The sequence below is a fragment of the Chroicocephalus ridibundus genome, chromosome 1 (assembly GCF_963924245.1).
Source record: "Chroicocephalus ridibundus chromosome 1, bChrRid1.1, whole genome shotgun sequence".
Lineage (NCBI taxonomy): Eukaryota > Metazoa > Chordata > Aves > Charadriiformes > Laridae > Chroicocephalus > Chroicocephalus ridibundus.
In genome coordinates, this window is record NC_086284.1 from 166,612,000 (window position 1) to 166,632,482 (window position 20,483).

A 20,483-nucleotide genomic window follows, 5' to 3' on the forward strand; every position below is an offset into this window, starting at 1 on the left:
GCTGGAAGCACGAGGAGAGCGTCTCCCACTCTGCCTGCAGATGTACAGGACAATGACAGATTTGGTTCATTGCCCTCACAGCAAATTCAGGGCTGGGAGCTGTGCCCAGTGAAATGTTTGAACTGGCTCAGCCATGCAGTACCACCACCCATAAGCAGCAAGTGACTCCCTGCCTGCAGGGGGTGGAAGCCTCCATCTGCTAGGGACAGGTGACCTATGAGAAAGATAAAGGCACTATGTGGGTGGGAATGGGGTTAGGAAAACCAAAGCTCAGCTTAAGCTGAATCTGGTGAGGGACATGAAGGTCAACAGGAAGGGCTTCTACCAGTATACCAGCAGCAAAAGGAAACTAGGGAAAGTAGGTCCCCCCGCCGAATGAGGCAGGGGAGCAAGTGACAAAGGACACAGAAAAAGCCCAGGCACTCAATGCCTTCTTTGCCTCAAATGTTAATGAGAAGGCCTGCCTTCAGCCATGCCAGCTCCCTGAGACCAGAGGGACAGGGTGAAGCAAAGGCATACTTGCTGTCAGTGGAGGAGCAATGAGTTAACATTTAAGGAAACCGGGCATACTCAAGTCCATCCAAGCCAGAGGGGTGCACTCACAAGTACCAAGGGAGCTGGCTGAGGTGACTGCAAGGCCACCCTCAATCTCTGAAAGGAAAGGCTGTGGCAATAGCAGAAGGTTCCTGAAGACAGGAGTGACATTTGCTTTCTTCTAATCTTCAAGAAGGACGCAGGAAATTACAGGACGGTCAGCCTCACCTCAATCCCTGGGACCATGATGGAGCAAGTAATTCCAGAAATCACCTCTACATACATTAAGAAGGTGGTGATGGAGAATAGTCAGAAGTGATTTATCAAGGAGAAATCATGCTTCATCAGCCAGATAGCCTTCTATGATGAGATGACTGGTTTGGTGGATGAGGGGAGAGCAATGGATGCTGTTTATCTTGTCTTTAGTAATGCTTTTGACACCCAAAACATCCTCGGAGACAAACTCATGATGTATGACTCAGATAAATGGACTGGCTCAACTGTTGGGTCCAAGAGCTGTGACTAGTGGCAGAAAGTCCAGCTGGAGCTCAGCACTAGAAACGTGCACCAGTAGATGATACTGGTACCAACACTAACATCTTCATTAATGACGTAGGTAATGGGATAGAGGGCATCATCAGCAATTTGGAGATGATACAAAACTGGAAAGAGTGGTTGCCACACTAAATGGTTATGCTGCCATTCAGTCACCTTGACAAGATGTGAGAAATAGGCAAACAGGAACCTCATGAAGGTCAACAAAAGGCAATGCAAAGTCCTATACTTCGGTAGGAATAAACCCGTGTACTAGTGCAGGCTGGGAAATGACTGGCTGGAAAACAGCTTTGCAGAAAAGGCGCTGGTGGTCTTCATGCCCATCAAGTTAAACACGAGCCAGCACCATGCCCTGTTGGCAAAGGTGGCCAACAACATCCTTGGCTGCCTGAGGAAGAGTGACACCAGCAGGTCAAGGGAAGGTAATTACTCCCCTCTAATCAATGCTGGGAGGCTGAACCTTGAGTCTTGTGTCCAGTTCTGGGCTTCTAAATACAAGAAAGATGTGAGCATACTGGAGAGAGTTCAGTGTAGGGCCACAAAGATGTTTTACTGACTGGAGCACCTGTACTATGAGGAAATAACAGTTGGCATTACTCAACTTTATTCAACTCAAGGTGGTTAAGGGAGATTTTCTAATATGTGTAAATTACCTGATGGGTGGGGAGTGAAAAAGGCAGCGCAAGACTCTTAGTGAGTACCAGCAAAAGGATGAGAGACATAGATACAAATTCAAATACAGGAAATTCCATTCAAACTATCAAAACTTTTTTACTGCGAGAGGGGTCAAACACTGGAAGCAGAACACTGGAAGGCTGTGGAGTGTCCATCTGTGGAGATACTCAAAACCTGTCAGGACGTGGTTCTGAGCAGGTGGTTTGGACCAGATAAGGTCCCTTCCAACCTCAAGGATTCTGTTTCTCACATGTGCCACCAGTGAAGCATAATAGTTTTAACATTACGTACTTTTCTCTGGGTGTTTCTCTTCTTCTTTGTGGGCCTCTTCTTCTTTATCCTCCTCGCTCTCCTTTCTTCTTTCCTCCTCCACCTCTTCTACTAACAGAAGAAAAAAAAAAAACACGTGTTACTTACGCTGACCTACAGAAGTTTCCTAAGAGACCTATTTTGACTAGTGAACTTAGAATACTTATGATAACCCATGTTGGGGAAGGTGAGAGAAATAAGTATGACATAGAGGGAATGCAGAGATGAAAAAAAACAGAGGATATCTTCAGAGTGAAAATTCGAACTACAATACAACACAGTAAGATTCACTTCTGGATTTACGTAGCTCTAAAATCAACAGAATGCCTCAAAGTTACCTCTGAAATTAAACAATATATTTTTAATGTAAAGTTCTTAATGAATTACTGTAGTTTATTTTTCACCAAGGAAAAACGTATAAAAATTTCAGTAACAAAATATTAACATGTTTGTTTATTTAGAGTTGGTAAATTCACCTGTAATCTTTATGGTATAGAAGGCCTAGATTCTTCTTTTCTTAACAAATATGAATTTTCATTTAAAGTTTCCTCCTAATACAATTTAAGACTATAAAAACATATAGTTAAAGAAATTCTTAAATAAAGAAAAAGCTGAAATAATACCGCTAAATGCACACAGGTTAATATTAAAATGCTACCACTTCCTGCAAACTTTTATTATATGTTCCATGAACTTTGTACAGGCTATATGTGACCCCTCTTGTGCTTGTGAGATACAATGTAAAACTATTACTTTTAAGATTACATTAAAATCCATGCAGAACAGAACAAAACAACTCAGCACTGTTATGCACATCTTGAACTATACACTTCTTCAATTTCCTATTTTCGTTTTGTTATTACAGCAGAGTTTACTAGCTTTTTTGGAGAAAGTTCTGGCTGCAAAGATATGCTTAGCGCTAATTTAATCCTCTATTATGAAGAACATTTGAATGATTTAAATAAGTCGCCTAATAAATCAGAAAAAGGAAGGAGTAAGAAAACCAAAACCTGAAATTGTGAGATTTTTTCATTTTGTTAATTTATGCAAGAAGTAATATTCATACCACATAAATTCTTCAAAACCAATCTGATTTATTTTTAAAGGTAATAAAATGGCATAGTGCCTATGCAACCTGCTTTTTAAGATTTATAGATAAGCTTAATGTATTTAGTTGTTATGAATAAAATAAGCCTCATTTACCTAAAAATCTAAAGGAGAGTTATTAAATTCAAGATTACTTTTTCCACAATTTACAGATTTTAATATTAAACTGGAAGATACAAACGTTCCATGAAAAGACATACATACATAAAATGCCTTTATCATGTTACAAGTTGCAAAGCTGAGCTTTTTGAGTTCTATGCAGAGAACAAAGTAGCCCTTCCTTACAAACTTCCATCATTCCGTGAACAAATTTAGCTCATTTAACTAAAAGTGGTTTCAACACAATGCCTAGATAAACCTCTCTAGATAAGAAGTTTTGAGCCATAATATGGAGATAATTTTACAATTGGCTATCAGCTTATTTTTCACTGATAAGCTGTGATCTTGTTATCCTGATGCTAGACAGGCAGAAGCAATGAATGCAAACCTTTTAAAAAAAATTAAATAGTAGTTTGATGATACCATTACGTTATCACTGTATTTATCACACAGTTGTCTTAGTGAGTCACACTATTTGCTATGGGTCTGAACACAAAGATGTTTGGGTTTTTTTAATCAGGTGTTTGCCTGTCACTAAACAGTTGAAAATTCCTTTTAATAATTTCTACAGCTGCAAGCATTTTGATCTGCTTAGTGACTGACTGGATGCATATTTGGATGTCAGTTCTGCCAAAATATACATATAAATGGAAATAAAAATAATGAGTAAGCCTAAGAGCACCTGAACAGTATTTGCAAGTTACTCTGGACTGCGCAGTCATACTCTCACTATTCCGAAATCCTGTAACCACAACATTCTCCTTACAGATTGGGTAGAACTGATGTGCGCAGACAGCACTCACAAGAAAGTACAAAAACATAGTGAGGTGGGGGTTGAGCTCTTCTCCCAAGTTAGGAAGTCACAGGACAAGAGGAAACAGCCTCAAGTTGCCCCAGGGGAAGTTTAGGTGGATATTAGGAAAAATTTCTTCATTGAAGGGGGTATCAAACATTGGAACAGACTGCCCAGGGAAGTGGTTGAATCACCATCCCTGGAGTTATTTAAAAGACAAGCAGACGTGGTGCTGAGGGACGTGGTTTAGTGGTGGTTTTGGCAGCATTAACAGTTGGACTCGATCTTAAAGGTCCCTTCCAACCTAGACGATTCTGTGATTCTAAGCCTTATCTAATAGTGAATCCTTGATCAAACTCTACCCAGAAGTTATTACAAAACAGAAATACAGATTTTTTTTTTCCATGAAACGTGACAGGATTTGACTAGTTTTGTTTATGAAGAAATCATAGATTCATGTATTTTCAAAGGAATCATCATGACCTAGGCAAGCTCAAGGAATGGGACGACAAATGCTTTATGATATTCAAGATGGACAAATGCAAAAGTTCTGCACCTGGGAAGGGAGAACCCTTGCAATGACACAGGCTAGGGCCCACGTGGCTGGGGAGCAACTCTGCTTTGCGGACTTGCACAGACAGCAAGCAAACCATGAGCCAACACAGCGTGCCCTGGCAACAAAGAAGGTCCACAGCATCCTGGGCTACATTTATAGGAACAGAGCCAGTATATCACAGGAAGCGGTTAACTGCCCTTTACTTGGCACTTGTTATGCCATCTCTCGGTGAGGAGCAAGAGGCTGCTAAGGGGCTGGAGAACGTGACCTGTAAGAGAGGCTGAGGGAGCTGGGCTTGTTCAGCATGGAGAAGATAAACCTCAGTATGGACTTAAAACCAGCTTTCCAACACCTGTAAGATGGCTTTTGAGAAGATGGAGCCAGACTCATTGTAAAGGTGTATGGCAATGGATAAGAGACCATGTGTGTAAGCAGAAACAAGAGATTTCAACTGATAGAAAGAAAAACATTTCCAACATGAAGAGAGTCACTGGAAGAGGTTGCCCAGAGAGGTTGTCCTGTCTTCATCAGTGTAAGTTTTCAAGTCCTAACTGGATAAAGTTCTGAGCTACCTTGTCTAATCTCACAGCTGTCCCTACTTTCAGCAGGAGACTGGACCAGAGACCTCGAGGTCCCTCCCAACCTGAACTATTCTATTATTTCGTCAGAACCCCCCACTGCGTATCATTATATAGATATATAAAATTATTAAGTGATTCAAACACAAAGACACAAAGCATAATATTCTCTTCTTTAGTTATTTATTACCACATTTTTAGTTGGAAAAAAATCCATAAAGGACTTAAAAGATTACAACTCATGAATCAACCATCCATTAATCAGTCCTCCAAAGTCTGTTGGACAGAAGTGTGCCTGATATCTGGTTTGCGAAGTCCAGTGGACCAAAAATGCAGCAGTTGTGTCTTTGTCTGCTACATTTAAGAAACTTCTTTCCACCACATATTCAGCTCCTGTTTGCAGATATTCTAGACCTCCTTTATCTCCTACTATAAGGACAAAACTTATGTTCTTTTAAGCTTTCCAGTACAAAGTTTGTTTCCCAAATGCTGAAATATTTTTTGCAGCAACTCTCTGAAAGCCTTCCATTTTCCCTTTTTGAAGTAAAAACCAGAAATAGAAATAATATTGCAGAAAAGTGGTTTCATCGGTGCCATTTAAGCTAACATTTTCCTGGTTGTGAATTCAAGAATTTTCACAGCTAATTCTATCACAACATAGGAACAAAAATTCATATTTAACTGTTTATCTGCTAGTCACATGCTCTGAAGTTTTCTTCAAACACTACAGTTGAGAAGACAAGCTGTATTCTTTTAAATGTTAACCGCACTCTTCATTCCTAAAAGGCTGTACTAGGGTGCTACTTGACTCCACACTCCCTCAACAAAGATCAGTAACAAAGAGAACAAGTAAGTTCTCTTCCAAATTATCCCTGGAGGGCATTAAATGCCACTGCTGTAGAAAAGCCTAGAATCAAGGTGTCTAGAATGCACTCAAAGTGCTAGCAATTCTGAGAAAGAACGACTTCAGACTTGCTTTGGTAGACATCCTCGCTTAGTTGAACTTGAGAGTGTACCAATTAGGCAAGAGAAAAAAACATAGCAACGGCCTCACTAGGTAAAACCAATTGTTCACCTAATCCAGGATCCTATCTCCAGCACTTTCATGTCAACAGTAGATGATCAAGTAGGGAAAAATGTAAGGATGAGAAAAGAACACCATTACACAGTCCCAGAAAACTTCCTCAGCTTTCTGAAAAATTGCTGGTGGAAGACCTCCAGAGTCTTACGGTTTCTGTGCCCTCAAAAAAAATTCTTCTTCCACAGAAGACAAATGTAGGTAAACTTTTAGCAGTCACAGTGTTGCTAGCAAGGAGCTCCACAGTTCTCCACATGGAGAACCATCTCTTCTATGCCTTGATCTTGCCTCTCACTTTATTCCTTTCCTCCATTTGATACATGAGGTTCTTGCAGAGGAGAAGACAGCAAATATCCATTCTCCATACCATTTACAGATCTTCGTCACATCTCTCCTCCATCTTTTTTCAGGCTGAAAGATCCTACTCTAAAATACAGTCCACCCTTGTCTAAAAGTTCTCTCTCTGATCTCAGTCGGAAAGTGAAGAAGCTGTGGGAGGAGATGAGCTGACTTTGTAGAATGGCCAAAGAGGGGATAAACTACAGCCCTGCACAGTCAAAAACCCAAGCCCCACAGTGCAAGGAAGTAGGGACAGATAGAGGCTATATTCAAAGTAGTAACAAATGGGATTTTCAAAGTGGAGGAGGTAAGAAGCGTGTGACTTCCAGCAACACAATGAAGATTCCCTCTCTACTTGCAAGTCTGCAGTTACTGAACAGGTAGAGCACTGATGGAAAACATTAAGAGGAAAATCTTCCATTAATGGAGGCAACAGAGCCATCTGAGTTTGGACCAACAACCTTCATAAAGAAGAGACTGGTGATAGTCACCAGGGACTCCCTCCCACAGGAGGTACCCACCTAGCAGCCTGGCCTGACGCCTCAAGACATTAGCTGCTTGCTGAGGGCCTGGATCCTCAGCATTCCGAAGAGGCTTATCTGGTCCTCAGCCTATTACCTCTTGCTGCTTATCCACATAGGCACCAGCAGTACTACCAGAAGGAATTCTAAGCATACCAAGAGTGACAATGGATCTCTGCAGAAAAGGGTGAAGGGCACAAGGGCCCAAGGTGGCATTATCACCAATCCTCCAAATGAACTGGGACCAAAAAATAGCTCCATTAAGAGTGCATGCCTCCAGAACAGGACCGGGCTGAATGACAGGTGTTGCAGGCAAGGTTTTCACACCCTTCACTGCAGTGATCTCTGATGATCAAGAATTACTGAGCAGGGACTGAATCCATCTGACAAAGTTGAACAAGAGTTCTGCCAGCAGGCAGCCTTCCATTACATAATGAGAGGGCAGAGAGAAGATGGAGCCACTACTCTAAGATGCACAGCAAGGGGACAGGAGGCAATGGACACAAGCTGGAACACTGGAGATTCCAATTAAGCAGTAAGTTTTTCACTGTTGAGGTTGGTTAAATTTTAAGATACCCAAGAAGAAGTTGTGGTATATTCATCCTTAGAGATGCACAAAAGTAAACTGCCACAGTCCCTGAGCCATCTGATATAACTGGACTTGCTTTCAGGAGGCTGGAATAAAGACCATCAGAGGGTTGAATTAAAATTACTTTGCAATTCCATCGTCTTCCCTGTTGCTCTTTCATGTACATTTTCCAGTTCTGTGATATCATCTTTGATACAGGGAGGGAGAAGGAAACAGAATTACGCAAAACATTTAAGAGCTTGATGTCCCACAGTGAAGTTTTCCTCAATTTCTTAATTTATTCCCAGCATTCTTTATTTGCTTCCTTCAACTGCCACTGTATCAATGTTTTCACAGAACTACCCACTATGACCCTAGAAAATCATTCTTGAGTGGTGAGTCAGTTCTGTCTTCCTATTAGGTTATGAACATTTTCATACTCATCTGTACTCAAAGTGTTGTAGTTAACCACAATGAGTTTCATCTGCCATTTTCATGCCCCAGTCAAACAGCACTGCAAGATTCTTCTACAGCTCTTCACGGTACCATCAGCAAACTATGACCTCGCTGGTCACCTTTCATTTTACGGAAATTATTCATTCTGTCACCCAGCGCAGTCTCTGGAACAGATTACTGTAGATTTACTTTCCATTCTTCAAATGATTATTTCCTTCATTAGGACTTTCCATCTTATCCAAAGACAGTTCAGTTTCCTAAAGTTCCTGGTAGGAAATAATTTGTGTTTGGATATCCAAAAGAATCCAAATACATCAATCAGGTCGTCTTTGTCATGTGCTTGTTTACTTACCCAAAGAACTCCAAGGTTTTTTAATCTATGATCTTCCATTACAGAAATCTCAAGTGCCCACATAGCTATCTTATTTACTAATTCTACTTGAGAAAAAGATTCTATTAATCTGCCCATTTGAAGAAAGTCCTCCAGTACCATTCTTCACATCATTGTTTAGCCATGCTGGTTTTTGCCCAGGCTTTTTGAAAACTGTACTTTTTAACTGAGCAGCTTGCACCTGTGTCTCCAATATAGTATCTTTAGATGATCTCCATTCTGTCTCCACAGATTTAATTCTCACAGACTCTTTCCAAATGTTAATCTTTATCTAAGATAACTCTGTTCTCAAATGCCTTCAAATGTTAATCAGTTGGAACAGTCATCAGATAAAAGTTAACTATGAGTTAAATGAATAAAAGCTATATGGCGTGAAAAGCATACATGGCTTGCATTTTTTATGAAATCTTTCCAATACTGTCTTTCGGTGAAAAAAAAGATATTTGAAACAAATGGGACTTGTGGTGTGCCTGGCCTGCCAATGTTTTCATTCTTACTATTTATTTGCATGTTAAAGGACGTTGCAATCCTTTCATCCCCTCAAGAACAGCAAGTGAACACATTTCTCTTCCCACAAATCTTTCTGTTCCATGTCTGGCAATTACTCTTCTTGCCTCTTCTTCCATCCACCACCCCACCCCACCCTGCAAAGAGTATAAGAAAAAAACCCAAACAAACCAGATCTCAAAGATGACAGTTTTTTGGTGTCACTTTCATTTTTTTTTGCACCTCAAATTCCATCCTTGAAAAATGTAAGACTACGTAACACAGAATTAGTGGGTAAACTGTCTTTTTGATTTAGAAACATGTCACACGTGTATCATTCTAAGAAACAAAAAAATCCTGAACTTAGATCAAAACTACTACTTTAGAAAAAGTCTTACCTGGAAGACTTGACTTGTTCGGTAATATCACTTCAGCACATTCCTCCTTCTCGTCACAGGGATCCTCTTCATCAGACAGTACTAAGAAAGCCTCTTTTGGAAGACTTTCATTGCTTTCCTGCTTGGATGGTGAACCCAAACAGTTGTCTATTTTCTCTTCTAAATCTGGGACTGTGTCATCTACTGGAAGCAGAGAACTTTTAGAAAAACAGCTCAGTTCATCTTCAGCAGGGGCTAGTTTTTCCAAAATTGGAATAATTTCATCTGTTTCCATAGAGTCAGTGTTGTCCAAGATACCTTCACTTGGCTCATCTGTTGTCTTCTGAAGAGTGGTTTCTGAAAGACCTGCAGAGCTGTCTTGTTTGTCCTTTGGTTCCTCGTCAGCTTCCATACTGCTAGAGATGATTTCTTCTCCAACTGCATCTTCAACAGTTACTTCTTCAGTCCTCTTTTCCTCACTAGATGAACTGGAATTAATAGTTAAGTCATTTGTTTCTCTCTTCTCTTCAGAAGAGGCACTAATATCACAGGTTAATTTACTTCCACCGTCCGATGGGATGTCACTCTCTCTTTGGTCCAAATGATCTTTTGTATTATTTTCTTCATGGAAATTATCTTTATTGCTACCAAGCACACCATTTTCAGCCTCACAAGCTAAAGCAGTACCTTTATCTTGCTCAGGAGTAACATTCTCTGGAGACAGCGCTGGAGGTTTGGGTTCTATGTCATTGACTATGTTCCCTGCCCTACTTTCAGGGCTTTTGGCTTCAATAATTTCATCAGAAGCTGTTCTTCCTTCTTCAGAGTTCACACACAAGTCCACTACTCCATTAACTTCCCTCTTGTCCTCCACACAGTCTGTATTGCTTAAAGGGGAATTTAAATCAGAATCTCCATTTTCATGCTTTCCATTTAACAGTTTAACTTCAGTTGTCTTCAACAGCTCCTCTTTAACCTTATAAACAGCTTCAAGTTGCTGTCGATCACTTACTCTCATTGTTTTTCGTGCTTTAAAGACTTTTTTCTGAGGTTCATCTGTGCTATCCATCTTGACCCTTTAAAAAAAAAAAGTTCAGAAACAATTGTGAAGGTAACAATTTATTATCATCATATTACAGTGTTCCTAAGAAAGACTGTAGGATTTCACACATTTTAAAGCGAACTGGTTTAACTGTATCTTCAAAAACAAAGAAACACCTAACAACATACTTAAATTTTGTTTGTCCTCAGAAACAGTGAATACAAGTTTCTATGCACGCTGCGCAAATACACCTATGTAAAGATCACTGAGATCACACTATAACATTTAGTAATATTCTGTCTACACATTTTCAATCAGTTGTCTCAGTTTTATTATAACAAAGCCACATAAATGAGGTTTTCTAGCCAGAAATGGATATTGTGCTAACGTAAGAGCCTGCAGCCTCTCTTTTCATCAAAAGGTAAAAAATATTCTTGGTCCAGTAGTCTACATTTATTTTATCATCCTAAAACTATGTAATTTCATGAGTTTCAAATTAACAACTGGGGTAAATGACAGGATTTTTATATGAAGTAACTTTAAAAAAACTTCAATATATTGAAAGAATTTCATTTCTCAATGTGTCATTAATTTTTTTTTCTTCTGTAGAGATAAAATAGATCTTCATCCTCCTTATTTATACAACGGTTAACCAAACTTGGTTTTTTTCATACAGTTTGTAATAATATTTTACTAAGACCATTTGTGCTCGTGAGAACTACAGCTTTTGTAGGTCCTTTTAGAAAAATTCCCTTTTTCAAGGAAAACTGATGGTTTTACCCTCCATATTGTTTTATTCATTCCACCCACCCACGCAAATATTAAGAAAAATAAGAATATATAAAAAATTTAAGAAAAATGATGTTCATTTCTACTTTATCAAATCAATAAATGGAATTAAATCCAGCATTATCTACAAAGTTAAAGTAATTTTGTTGAAATACAGCAAACTCTTATTTCATTTGTTTCCATTAAATAAAACAAGCAGAAAAATCCATAACGATTTTTAAACTATTTTTTTTTTCCCCACATAGCTCTGGTTTTAAGACCCGGTTTTAAAGGATTAGATATGAAAATATTGTTCAGAAGCAGAAAGCAGTTAAGGAATTTGTTATATCCTAAATGAAACTCAGCAACTAAGGTCTTGAATCAGCTGATGGTAACCAGTTTAGTTCTACTGAAGCTACCATACAACCGTAAGTTACTCCTATCTAGGATATGGCTTTTCTTAGGTTTCTCAAAACACGCAAAAATTCACTTAGATAACAGTAGTTAAAAGATATTATAGCAAGTAGAAAAATAAAAAAACCCCAAGACAGTTATCTCTGTATGAATTGTATTTTTTCCACAAGCACCAATAAGCAAATGTTTATACCGTTGATACAGCAGAACTATTACACAAGGGATGCTTTTTAAATATTTAGTACAGTTCATTTTGCATTTTCCCCCAGTCCACTTTCATTCACAAAGCTAAGAAATTCATTAGTAGAGTGCACCTTGTCTTTCCAGGTGGTGTATAATTTTATTTTTTTTTTTGATTAAAAAAGCAGGACTATCGGCAACACTAGCTCAGATCAGTGATGGTTTTGTACAACCCAGTCGTAAAATTCACGAAACAGATTCCACAGCCTCTATGTAACAGTTTGGCTCCACCCCCTTTGTAACCAACCTTGCCTACAAGCTTTATATTGTTAATGTAATGTAACTGTAATGTAAAATTGCCCTTTAGCTTCTCTTCCACAGATTAAAGTTGCCAAGCTCCCTAGCATCTCATCGCAAGTCACGTGCTAAATTTAGGGTCCTACCATTTTGGTAGTCCTGTGCTGGATCCTTCCTAGTTTACTTGGAACAGTTGGTTTATGAAGGAAATTATTGAACATTCATGCCCTGCCCAACTAGAATATTCTACAGTAAGATAAGAATATATATTCTAAAGCATAATATGAATTCAACTATCAAGACAAACTCTAAACCTTATAATCATGACACATCATACTTAACAATTATAAGCCTTCTTTTAGACTTAGTTAACATGATCTGACAAAAATATGGGGAAAATAGAAAGCAATATGATTAAAAAAAATTTTTCCCTGTTTTGCATTTCCTGTTAACGTAACATTGAGATTCCCTTTCACTTTCATTTCTTTTCTGCATGACAATCTAGACTCCTCCTATCTGAATAACTGATAGTGCTTAATTAGCTCTTCAATTCACACCTCAGTAGCAGATGAACAACCTTCACAAAAGGTTGCATCGGCTCTATTTACAGACTCTCAATAATACCATTACGACATGAATTTTTGCCAGCCTGAACTACACTTCCTGAACAGGATTGTCTATTACTGCATTGCCACTAGTGGCAGCAAAATATAACACCTATAAAAACACGGATCTGAAACAGTTTACTTATGTTTAGAAAACGTTCTCATCACATAACCATCTCCAGTCAGATGAAATATGGACTCCAGATAACTGTTAAGGTCCTCCCAGAGCTGTCTACATGCTAAATACAGTATCTTCATACTCCTCCAGAAAATAACACATTTAACACAGTAAACCTAGTCCTGAAGTTAGGAAAAACATACAAAACCCGCTAGTATTTCAGAAGTGCATGTGCCGTTTCTAAAAGCACATCCCTTCCTTCTTCCCAAGAACTCAGAATGTAAAGCACATTTTTTCACCTCACTTTTCACTTTTATAAAGCATGTATCAGACCGTCACGTAATAGAACACTGACCATCATGCTCATGTTCCATGCATATAATCCCCTACAACCAACATGCAGGCTGTTACAGATACATATCTTGTAGCGCCAATTTGGAAAAAAACCCCAGAAAATTCCAGGCTTAGCTAACCTTGAACAATTCCAAGAGCTCCTAGCAGGTGACCAGCTAGTGACAGTCTTCTGTTAATGTTGTACAAGGATACAGGGCCTTTGTATCAAAATTAAGACAGACAAGTAGTTTGACCTCCCGCACTACAATGCTTCCCTTTATAAGCATTACCCAGAATTTAAAAGTTCACATATTACAAAATTCACAATTCTACTTTTCTTACGACCAAAATATATGATCAACAGATTAATAAAATATCCACACACAACTTAAAATCAGATTCATAATCGCATCACTTGAATAATAAAATATAACTTACAACAAATCAATATTTTCTGCTCTAGTTTTCTTAATCATCTAAGCAGTCTCTTTCATATTTTTAACACAAAATACAGTAAATACAGAGTAAAACGAAGAGCGCTTCCTTTTTAAATTTGCCAAGAACAAGTCTTAAAAATGAAACATCAGAATACGTCTGTATTGATGCATCCTTACTTTTTTCTTAAAAAAATACTGAATAAGATTAAATTTCTAATATATTTCAAAATTACATTTACTTTATATCTCAGAATATTATCCAACATCTAGTTTAAATACAAACCTCTACTACATTTCTACAGTGAACCTGTACCAAAAAAAGGCTTCTCAAAATTCCATCGTCAGATAGTTGAGCAACTCATGCATATTTTCAGCTCAATCCCACAGTCTTTCGCAACCCAAGAATATCCAGTAAAAGCTACCCTAAATGACAAAATTATAAGCAGACATGAGATTAAAAGATGAACACTAAATGCTGGTTAACAGCTAAATATCATGTATCGTTGCAGACCAAAGCGTTTCCAGCCATACCCACAAGGGAGCACACTGCAGCCAAGTAAGAGATCTTATGTGAGAGCTGAGCAACAGAAGAAACAAATATATCGGTAACCAGTCCAGACAGGTTTGGTCATATCAGTGGAAGCCAATCAGCAGCCATCTGATAAATACTGCCTTCCAGTCTGTCAGAGGGGCCAGGAGGTTGCCCTTCAGAGAACAACTCCAGAGCAGGTTACGTGAATTCGGTCTTGCGCAAATAAAACATTTAAAATTAGTAGTGTTTCAAAGCAATGTTGGTAATCTCCCCTTTATAACTAACAACACAAAGTTTAGCTATGTTTGTTATGCGCTTCCCTCATCTCGTGCCTGGGTATCTTCAGTTTTTACTCATTGTGTGACGAAGTCACAAGAAAGAAACAAGTGGCCCAGGCACCAAGCCAACGGAGGGGCATCTTTTATTTCAAAGGCAGGTGTTTGTACCGAACACTACAAAATGACTCCTGTATGTAGAGCTAAGTGTAAGGGTTAAATGCCATAAATACGGTGGTAGGTTCTGGGTTGCTTTGTTTGGATTTTTTTAAAACACAATAATCAATTTTGAAACGCCAACACATACAAACACTATGTATGTTTGTTTCGATCTCATTTATGAGAATTCACTTTTTCGTTTTCAGCTTGAAAGTCATATATACTTCATCACGAGAGACACAAACACATCATTAGGCACCTCCCTCCATTAGTATTTGGTGATTTCTTTCTCATGACCGAATGTGTGCAAAACCAAAATGTGCCAGCGCAGCTAGGAATGTGTGAAGGACTCCTCTGTCAGCCAACTAAAAAGGTTTTTTCCTCTATGTCCTTATTTTTTTTAACTATTATTTTTACTCTGTAGAGAGATCGGGGCTCTAAAGCAACAAAGGAAGGTATCAGCTCAGCTGCTATGGATTAGCCCATAATCATGTGCTCAGATGAGCAGCCCAAGAGCTGCTCAAAATTTTAGCCAATCAGCGGGCAGCTGCCTGAATCCTGCCTGGTAACAGGCAGCAGACAAAGAGAAGGTCATGGAAACATGGGGAGGGGAAGCCGGAATCGAAACAATAGCACACAATGGGGTTTGCGTAATATCATCAGTCTAGAACAGCGCTGGCACAGGGTTCCTGCGGTGCAGGCAGTGCTCGCCAGAAGCACCACAACCATAAAACATTTGCCAAAGCACAAAAACTACACAGAGGATCATGGGGGGAAAAAAGAAATAATAATAAAAAAAAAAAAATCAATGTTCAAATACGCAACTTTACTTAAAATGTAGCCTACCAAAATCAAGAAAGGAGAAGCTGCAAATGGTCGTAAGTATTTTGTTCTAGATGGAGAGTCCCAGAGAATGGAAGTGGTGAACAGAACCTACCTGTTAAGCAGCGGTTCATAAAAAGCAGTTTTCAGTTGAAATCCTCTGAAGCAACGTTGATATAAATTGTCAGAAGTGTAAAAGTTATTTTCAAAGAAAAAAATAACCATTTGTGATCTATTCTTACAGAACACGCGCTGAAATAAGGTGCCAATAATTTGGGTTCCTACCACTATACAAGCCCATTTTGAATGCAAGATCCACACCACCAGCCTACTGAGATCCACATACAACTGGCTTTATTTCAAAATGTAATAAACAAAACGGAGGACATATGATAAGCGAAAATAGTATCTCTTCCAACACACGACAGATTATTTCAGTTTTCCCCTCTTTTAGGCTGAAATTACGTTACCGTTGGCTGAACAAAGAAAAATGTGCCGTGTTCTGAGGAAAAAAAATTACGTCACCATCCTGCCCTATTTCACCTAGTGCACACACAGCAATACAAAGTCCCCTGTAATTAAAAAAAAAAAATATATATATATATATATCTTAGGTTATTTTTCCCTGCCGCGTATAATACGCGGTGTCGAGGTTTGTGGTTTAAGAAACAAGCGGCATTGTCCCCTTGCAGCAGAGCCCTGTAGTTTCTCCGGCGGACGCGAGGGGGAGCCCGAGGGGGAGCTCACTGCGGCCCCGCCGCCGGCCCCCGGCGGGACGCGCCTCGGGGCTGCGGAGGAACCGGCTCCAGCCCCGCCTCCGATTGGCTGACAGGAGCAGCCGCACGGCAGCCAATCAGACGGCTGCTCCTTAAATTCTACCCAGCAACAAAGCTCCCACGAGGCCGCGGGCAGGAAGTCGGCCGCGGCACGGAGACGAACGCGGGTCTGCGTAAAAGTGACGAGATTTTCCAGAGAGCTGGTAAAGGACATAAGAAAAAGGTCAGAGTTTTCAGGTCGAGACCTGGAGGTGCACAGAAGCGCTGAGCCATGAGTGCAGTGCCCGGCCACAATAAAGAGGCGGTATTTAACATGCAGGAGTGATTTTAGGCTATTTTAAGGCTACTTAATTTCTGTTACGTTAAAATGTTGAATAAAAAAAAAACTGCTGAGATCCAAGCCGGGTTCAGGTACGGCAGCTGGTAACCTTTCCTTTTGTCAAATAGCGTACACTGCCCGTGCTTTTCTAGCATCGCAGCGGAACTGTCAAAATCAGTGCTGTTTCACGAGTGTAATATGGCTTTTGCAGTGCAAGTAGAGGCCGTTCCTCCCCCACCCCTGCCAACTGCCTTCTGAAGAACCAGTTCACTAAAACATTAAGTCCACATGTGTATCTATGCCTAGCAAAAACACCTAAATGTATGGCTACAGGCTTGATGAACCAGAGTCAATTCCCAGAACGGTTTCAATCAGGTTGTATGGTCTTGTGTACCATCCTCAATCGACAGCTTCATGCACAAACTTGAGTAACGCTCTCATCACTTTGGTGTCACAGTGAATTAAGCAGTTGTCCTGCATCTTCTCTACCTCCAGAGCATAATACTGCCTTTGACTTTGGCTCACGAACCCATTTCTCATACTACATCAGTAATTTTAGAGTTCTTTTCCCATGAGGCTGCCAAGCCTCGTGGGAAAAACAGAACTGTCAGGTCCTTTTACACAACTAAGATCTTTCATCTGCTGGTGGTTTTGCAGAATTGTCCTTACGTGGTTCATCAGTTTATGCCTTGATGACTACTACACATTAAATGCCTACTTTTAAGATGGAAGAAAACAAGTGAGAATCTTTCCTAGGTAACTTTTAATTAACATACACACTCCACTTAGCCTTACACAAACAACTCAAGCACCTTAGACGTACCCGCTCTTTCCCACATGAAGCTTAAGCTCATTCTCCAAGAGGAGTTTTATCTTTTTCTGTAAACTGAATTTTAACAGCCGCTTAGGTCATTAAACCAGTAAAACTGCTTGAGTGTAACTCATCCAGAGTAACAGTAGTAGATGCTGTGTTTTCTTACTTCCCACCAGTGTTAGAGATTTCAACTTTCATCAACAACTCAAAACACAGCTTTCAGTTCAGCTGTGAGATCTCCAAACACTAAGCCAGTACCGCCGTTTGAAATATCTGTAACAGCAAAATTCATCGTTCTTTCAGATTGATTTTTTAGCACAAGCTAAAGCACTAAGTATGTTTCTTTCTGTAAAAAATGGATTTACTAAAGGTTTATATAAAAGTTGAATTTTTCCATTTTAAGATACATTTGAGGAATATTTTTATTGTATACACTTTTAAATTTAAACTGCAGTTCCATCTTTGGCACAGGATGAACAGTTTCCATTGTCCTTAAATATGAGGAGCTAATAATTCCATAAAAGTGGGCACCAACTTCCAGAACACGTCTACAACTAAAAATTATTCAAACATCTGATATTTCAAACTTAAAACCTGAGCAATGTGAATTTATTGTTCATGTACACGCAGACCAAAAAATGCGAGAAACTCTGTGAAAAAAATCCTTAAAAAAAAAACAGACCAAAACCAGATACTCTGTTCATGTTTAGGCTTTTCTATGCATTATAATAGATGGTATTTTTTTCCTTTTATAGGTGAAATTTCAACAGGCTACAGCTGTAAGAAGGTATCATTGGTGTCTGCAGAACTGCATCCTTTTAAGGCAGATCTCTTTACAAGTCTTCTGTTAGATAAAATGCAGAGTAACGCTATTCTAATGAAAAAAAAATAAAATCTATATTTACCCTCAACGTTCTGTATGTAAAGCATTTTCTAAACTAGTTCATGTTATTACCTGTGCAACTAACCGTAGTGATGTAACCTCGGCTTTTAAACAGTTGCAACTTGGTGACATCAGACTTCATCTAACCGAAGCCTGGTAGGGACTTCTCATAATCTTTAGATTTCAGGGACACGGGAAGGGTATTTGCCTATTTCCCACGTGAAATGACGACTTCCCCGCCTGCGGGTGCCGGCGGGGGAGAACCGTGGGAGGCCCCGCAGCCACCTCGCCCCCTCGCCAGCCCCCGGCCCGGCAAAGCCAAACCTCCCCTGACCGATGGGCGGGGACTGCGGCTAATTTGCATGCCCGCTCGGGATTGGCTGCGGGACTTGCTTGGCATAAACCAATCCGCAACGGCGATGCGGAGCCACCCCAGGCGGCCTGCGCAAATCCGCCCGGCAACCGGCTAAAAATAGACCGGGCACGTCACCCAGACGCGGCGCGACAGAGCGCCGCCCCGATAGTGACGTGGTGCGCGTATGAGAAGAGGCCGTGCGCGCCCGCCGCCTCCCGAAGCGTGCAGCCGCCAGCGGCGGAACCGCCGCTCTGCAAACACGAGGGACGCGGGGACACCCGACCTTCGAGCGACGCGCCGAAAGCAGAGGCGTTACGGGGCGGTACGGCACGCTTAACGCTACCAGCTTTCTCTGTGTTTTGGAGTTTGTTTGTTTGGTTTTTCTTTTTTTTTTGTTTTTAAGGAGAAGGAAAACAATTTCTGAAGTCATCCGCTTTTCAAAGATCAGAACACAAACTATTTTAAATCTGCACATCAGCCTCTTTCTCACCTTCGTCTCTAAGCAAGCAGGAACAGAAACCCTCTCAGCATTGAAATCTTAATATCCCATGTCACTTAGATGACATGAAAACTGAGTCATCCACAACAGCCGCAACAGATGTCACCAGTCCTCATTAAATGGGGACTCTGACACCTGAAGTTAAAGACTTATTTTTGGCTCCTGAGTCACCCCTTGGGGTAAGTCACACCTCACCACAGACACGCCCGTACAAAATTCGTGCACAAACTAAAGACAGTGAGGGATTTCAAAGGTGAGCGGGCTGAATCTGTAAAATAAGCTCCATAAATAGATACGCATCTTGAGAATAAAAACTAAACGCAAAGCGGGGTAAGTAAAGTATGCAATTTTAAAACGATTATGTAAATACATGTTCTATTATGAAAATCTTCAGCAACGTACAGCTTCTTACCATTTTCATCCTACAAAGTGAGTACCATCTACACAAGTTTGATTTTCAGTACTACTGAACTGATGGCATAAACTCTTCCAACTGCAGCAGAAGGAAATAAAGAAGTTTCCACACTTTTCTATCCACCACATGTGCCCTCAGATTTCCGTGTCATGGAACCCGTGTAAAGCCAACATCATGAGAACAGCACCCAATGCACATGGGACATGTATGGCTGCCTAATCCAGGTCTTCGGCAGCCTAAAAGGCACTATCTGATACCTAAGGTGTACATAAGCATCTCTGCTATGTAAAAATGTATTTTCTAGAAGGCTGTCGCAATTAAATAAGGAGAAAAGGAAAAAAGGTGGCCAATGCAGATAGTCACAGAGTGACCACTGACAACAGTTGATGCTTTTGAATGACTCTACAAAACAGAATCACAAAAGTTAACTTTTGAAGGTTAAAATGAAGGACCACAAAAACTTGAATGGAAGAAAACCTCAAAATAACAGGAAGAAAAGAACAATTAAACAAATCAAAAACCACAAAAGAGTTTCTTGTAAAAGTTACAATTTACCAAAACTTTATTACTCATAGCTACCATTAGAACTATTTGTCACAAGCATCCTTCTTTAAGGAAAGGTAGCTTACTCCATAGATGTTAGTTAGCTAAATAAATTTTACTAGCAACTGTGCCCCACTGCCCAAAAGACAAGTTATTTATTAATCAGAGGCTTTATGCTTTCCTAAAGAAACTAATGTTGGGGAAGGATGGGAACTGAAAAAACAAACTTACCAACCTAATAGTCTATTCATTACTCAATGCAAGAGAAAAATCAAAGAGTGTGTTTTCAGTGCTGGTAACCCAGTGTATTAATATGCTAAGAACCCTAGATAATGCAGGTAATTCACATTTTTACAGCAACAAGCAGTCATTCTCTGATACATTTCCATGGCAGTCAATTTCTTGTTATACCAAGCATACAATAGAATAAGATTTATCCTAGTAAAAGTGTACAGCAGCAGATTAAATTCTCTTG

The 20,483-nt window shown here is 39.8% G+C and overlaps 1 protein-coding gene across 9 annotated transcripts in view; it reads right to left on the reverse strand.

Annotated features, from left to right (window-relative positions):
- The window catches only part of ATF7IP (activating transcription factor 7 interacting protein), a 109,738-nt gene that overhangs the window by 47,899 nt on the left and 41,356 nt on the right, over window positions 1-20,483 (reverse strand). For 6 of the 9 annotated variants that reach the window (XM_063322597.1, XM_063322598.1, XM_063322593.1 and 3 more), the window contains exons 2-3: window positions 9,444-10,498; window positions 2,056-2,145 (exon numbers count right to left, since the gene is read on the reverse strand). In XM_063322597.1, the coding sequence (XP_063178667.1) occupies window positions 2,056-2,145; window positions 9,444-10,498 (1,145 nt within the window). The remainder of the gene's footprint in view (window positions 1-2,055; window positions 2,146-9,443; window positions 10,499-20,483) is intronic. The other 3 variants (XM_063322599.1, XM_063322600.1, XM_063322592.1) reach the window with 1 other exon arrangement.